General features: G+C 35.3%; 1 protein-coding gene across 2 annotated transcripts; it reads right to left on the bottom strand.

Moving 5' to 3' along the window:
• Nucleotides 1-492: 492 nt before the first annotated feature.
• On the bottom strand, nt 493-2,904 carry LOC144558717 (uncharacterized). Of its 2 annotated transcripts, XM_078307567.1 has the most exons (3): nt 1,758-2,904; nt 812-865; nt 493-721 (listed from the first exon to the last, which is right to left on the bottom strand). In XM_078307567.1, exons 1-3 carry the CDS (start codon nt 2,664-2,666, stop codon nt 647-649), a joined length of 1,038 nt encoding a protein of 345 aa, XP_078163693.1. In that variant the 5' UTR covers nt 2,667-2,904; the 3' UTR covers nt 493-646. The 2 variants fall into 2 exon arrangements, with proteins under 2 accessions (XP_078163693.1, XP_078163694.1); XM_078307568.1 differs by lacking the exon at nt 812-865.
• Nucleotides 2,905-5,034: the final 2,130 nt, after the last annotated feature.

Genomic DNA, 5,034 nt, shown 5'->3' with positions numbered 1-5,034 from the left:
AGAACATGCACCATATGTGTACAAGTAGGAACAGAACTAGAAAATTTAGACAGAGAACTATAAGATTTGAATTCAAAGTCTTCACGATTTTAAAATAAAATTTTAACAAATAACAGATAAATTTAATATTTTATGAAGAAATGATTTATATATAAATTTTAATATACATGATTAAAAATTATAAATTTGTGAGGTAACTACTCCCTGACTTGCGATCCGCCCCCTCTGTAGGGTAGTCTTCAAACATAATGAATGCAGATATCATTTTTTTGAGGTTTTAAAATGCAGTTACTATTACTTGAAACATTAATTATAAATAAACATGATTACTATTAGATCACGAATCCGTTTAATATTGTGAATTTGTGATTTATCAGTTACCACAGATTGAGGAAAGTGCATACTTTTTTTGTTTCTAGAATCAAAGACAAGCACACATCAGTCATCATCATCATCAGAATCAGAAAAAAAAACACACACACACGCCCGCAATGCAAATAAATAGCTATCCTAACACCAATATAGTCGTCTGTTAGATAACACTAAGCACACAACAAATGTTGCCAAGCTATCACTCGTATTCCCTCCTAAAATTATTCTATTCTTACTTTTTTTTAGTGCATACAACTATCATGAAACTATCAGTTCAACCATGAAGCACTTGCTGTGGTTCAAAACTCCCTCGCGCTAGTTTTCTCAGAAGAAGCTCATTCTCCCTTCCCTGCAAAACAGTAAACAAATGAGAGTTTAGAATATAGAAAGACCAAAGTACCCTTCACAAATGCATTGTTAATATAGCAATCTCCTATACCTGAGGAATATCAGTTCGGTATGGATAGCGCAGCTCCTCAATGTAATCAGCCTTCTACAGAGTGAAATCAACAAAAAAAAAAAAGTTTAATAGATGCACAAGTATCCGTGTCACTGAATGCATATAAGTTATCTTAGCCGTTAATGTACCAATTTGAGCTGAATACTAGGGAAAATATTTATGTTTGAAAACAGAAATTCATTGAAACTAATACTCCAGAACAAAAAAAAAAAAAAACAAAGAATTCCAAGAACTGTGGTTTTTACAAGCATGGCCTGCTTCTGATGCACCTATTTTGACAATATAACAATATTCCTTAATCAGGTTACAAATTTGAGCTGAACACAATGGTACGTTAAGATCAGACTTTAAAAAAATACCTGTAATTTTGAAACTAAGGTCAGACAATCTTTGGAATCAACAAATTTGTGTTGTCAAAAACAATTTTCTGAATACTAGCAAATGAAACAAACCAATCAGGCCCTATGAAAAGCCCAAAATGCCTAAGAGACTAAACTCCTCTTTTATACAGTATGCATTAATAGTTAGGCTTAGGTGTACTCACATGTTAAGGAATAAGAAGTTTATTTTAATTGTTAAATTAAAAGAGGACAGGAATGACTGTCCCTGCTTGTACTTGACCGCTCTGCTATCTGTTTATCATAGTTCTCTCTTCTTCTTTTTTAATTCCCTGTGCTCGTTGTGTGCTTAATGCTTCATTAAGGCATAAACAATAAAAGAGCACATAACAAAAGAATTACCCAAACCAGCGGCAAAATGTTTCACATAAGCACCATTACAACAGGTACTGGTATGGTCACAGTAAAATTTCACAGACCCAAAATGCAATCATTTTTCTTTAATTCTAACATACCCATATGCATCTAACTCTAATGCATGCACAACCCTTAGATAAATGCCTCAGAATAAAAAACTGACAACTTACATGCAGATAAGGAATTTCGAACAACCCTTTCTCCTCGCCTTTGATCCAATGGAGATAATACATTGCCAGGTCATGTGTGCCCTTGTTGACTAAATCATTGTAATTTGTATAAATAGACTTCATCCTTTTCTCCCAGGAGGGTGATACAACAAGAGAACCTACCTCCTTGTCATACCACAACTTAAAATGAGAAAGATGAGGTGCGAACAGCCGGTCCCACAATTCAGGAAGGATATAAATTCGACCTTGAAATGGGGACCAGACAAAAACTTTTAAAAGATGCTTAGCTGAAGCCTTCTCCTTTTTCAGGAGTTTATATACTATGCCAAGATAGAGATTAGCACATGTAAGTAACCGAGAATCAGTAGCGCCAGAGATTAGTTCTTTGAGCTTCAAAGAAGCATTGTTTAGTTGATTCAAATCGAAACCGAATGAAACTATTCTTTCGATTAAAACTATAACTTCCTTAAGATCAGCAAACAATCTTCCATCCCTGGCTAAGCAAACAGCACAGTTTTGATGAAGCAGTGAACGGAATGCCCCTCTTGTGGCAAAGCACTGAACATGTCCAGTCAGAATCTGTATTACTGCTTGAATCGCAGCTTCCTTCAGTGAAGGCGCACAGTAAGAACTTTTCACAGTGTTTTCAAGATATCTACTATAAATTATCTCATCCTCGTAAATCGGATTGCTGTAACTCTTATTGTACTTGCATCTTAACTCTTTTTGAGATTTTCCCCGGTCGTTATTAGAACTCACCTCTTCGTAGATATCAATCGTTCTCTCGTTACTCACCAATCGGTACTCACACGCCGCACCACTTTCAGCCCCACGATCTGCGGCTACAGACGATCTCTTTCTCTCTTTCTTGCAACCTTCCGAAGCGAGAAGCTCCTTCAGAGAAGTCATGGTTAGGCCTTGTGTTAGAGTTCGTGGAGAGAATGGGATAAGGTTTCAACCGGAGAGGTGTAGCGTTGGATTGAAAGGGTATTGATTGAGGTGGAGACATTGTGGGGGAAGAGAACAAGAGAAAAATGGGGGAATACGAATTTCTGAAATCGTGAAAGTTTCTCCCGGTTCTTCGGTCGGCGCTTATGGGGTTTTAATGGAAACCGTTTAATGGCAGAGCGCCAGAAGGGGAGCGGGAAGGGAGGAGGTGGGTCCGAGCACGTGATCCGCACGCCTGCAGGCTGCAGTTAAGGAGTTCGTATCCTCTCCATAACTCAAAAAAGAATCTTTATAGTTAATGCATCTAGACCGTCTGATATGCTCTAAGATCGATGTGGACTAGATCTACACTAATATTAAAGAGCCCCTGAATTATAGGCTGTCATCGGATTGGCTTCATTCCAAATCAAACGGTCAATATGTGTTAACTTAATGATGCTCTTTTGAGTTAATGCAGACGATGCGGACTCGCAGTTAAAGAGCATCCGATTCAAATTTTTTATGACAATTTGTAATTTCAAAAATTAAATAATATTATTTCTTTTAATATTTTTATCAAAATACAATATTGATAAAAAATATTAATTTATATTTACTTATCTATCTTAAAAATTAGTTTTTGAGATGTATGAAAATATTTTTTTCGAGTTCTGACTTCTGAACGATAAAAGCAATCAAAATTAATTGCACGACACGAATGCTGTATTTTTTAAATTTACCTTAAATTAATTTTAAGCTATTTATATTATAATTTCAGTTTAATTTTATGAATGTAGAACTTTCTTCGTTTAACTAAGCTTCCGCTCATGTTTATTCCAAGATTATTTTGTTTTTATTATAACTAGTTAATTGTTAATAATAATTAATTTAATATTAAAAATGAGTGGTAAAATATTAATTAAATGACTGTGATAGTTAACTATATAGCACTCAAAATTTACAAAAGAAAGTAACTGCTGTGATATACCAATCTAACACTATTGATCATCATTGCGAATGCGTATCCTCTGAATTAACTCAAAAGAAAAAAAAAATTAGTTAATGAATCTCAACCGTCTGATTTTAAACATAGATAATATGACTTCTGCCTATAACATAGTGGTCTTTCAATATTAGTGCAGATCTAATTTGCATGCATTTTGAAACATATCAAACAGTAAATATTCATTAACTCAAAAGATTCCCTTTCGAGTTAATGCAGATGATACAAATTTTCATCATTGCTCCCGGATAATCAGGATAACAAGCCAATTCAGATCATGCCTGCATGCAATTTTATTTATTTAAAGAGTTATAGAGTAGTTGTTACATAAAATTAGATAATTAACATCTTAGAAAATATACAGTTGTAAGCAAATTTAAAACACACAAAAGTATATGTACTGTGTTGACACAAATTTGGTTATCCTTGCTTGATGGAAGTGATACGAGCCTACTAATTATTTTCTTTGTGTGCAAAGCTTGTCTTGCTAGCAAACTTCATCGTAGAAGACACTGAATCAAATCAGAGAATAAAAGAGAGGGAGGATAAGGAGAAAAAAGAGAGCACGTAACAAATACCAACACAAACCAAAACATATAACAACATATAAAGTAAGTATCTATATGTACAATTCGTCTCACCCATTATTCCATTGCCAGAGAGGGAAAAAAGAGTTCAAGAGAAAAAAGGAGAGCGAACCTCTTAATCAATAAAAACCCTTAGGACACTGAAGGGAAAAGTGCTGACAAGTTCACCAGGCAGAAGCACCGACTCAAACGAAGACGAAGGAACGAGCGGTGGTCATATCTACTAGGCAAAAGCACCGAGAGTGATAGCCAGATCCACCAGGCAGGGGCACCAAGAGCAGTAGTTAGATCCACCAAACAGAGGCACCTGCTTAGATGGACAATACGAGTAGAAAATAGATAAAGATAGAGGTGCAAAGAGGATAGGGCGAGGTGGATAGAGAGAAGGTCATAGGCGACTTTAGATCGCCTCGGGAAGAGACTTGAGCGGCACCGCTTCTCCACATATACAGAGGGTTTTACTACATATCAGTCACACTTAAGTTCTAATTTCTTGTTGTTGTCACTCGTCAATAATTAGGACTAGGGTCTGGAAATGTTTAAACGGTAAGTTCGGTTCAAATCAAAGTAAAATAATCAAACTATTTTTTTCAATTTAAAAATACATAACTGAACCTAACCGATCAAACCATCAACTGAATAAGTACCAAACCGAACATACCAATTTTTTTATTTATCTGGTTTGAACTGAAATAAAGCCCATGATCATGAGAATTATCTCAAAATTTGTCACACCCCAAACCAGGAATTATGGATTAAG

Source organism: Carex rostrata, chromosome 8, assembly GCF_964058835.1.
Source record: "Carex rostrata chromosome 8, lpCarRost1.2, whole genome shotgun sequence".
NCBI lineage: Eukaryota > Viridiplantae > Streptophyta > Magnoliopsida > Poales > Cyperaceae > Carex > Carex rostrata.
The sequence above is the reverse complement of the archived record's forward strand: the minus strand, read 5'-3'. Positions and strand labels throughout refer to the sequence as shown.

Coding starts and splice junctions, on each gene's coding strand:
- LOC144558717 (XM_078307567.1), bottom strand. CDS start 2,666: ATGACTTCTCTGAAGGAGCTTCTCGCTTCGGAAGGTTGCAAGAAAGAG. Junction 866..1,757: donor TCGAAATTCCTTATCTGCAT/GTAAGTTGTCAG, acceptor TTCACTCTGTAG/AAGGCTGATTACATTGAGGA. Junction 722..811: donor ACCGAACTGATATTCCTCAG/GTATAGGAGATT, acceptor ACTGTTTTGCAG/GGAAGGGAGAATGAGCTTCT.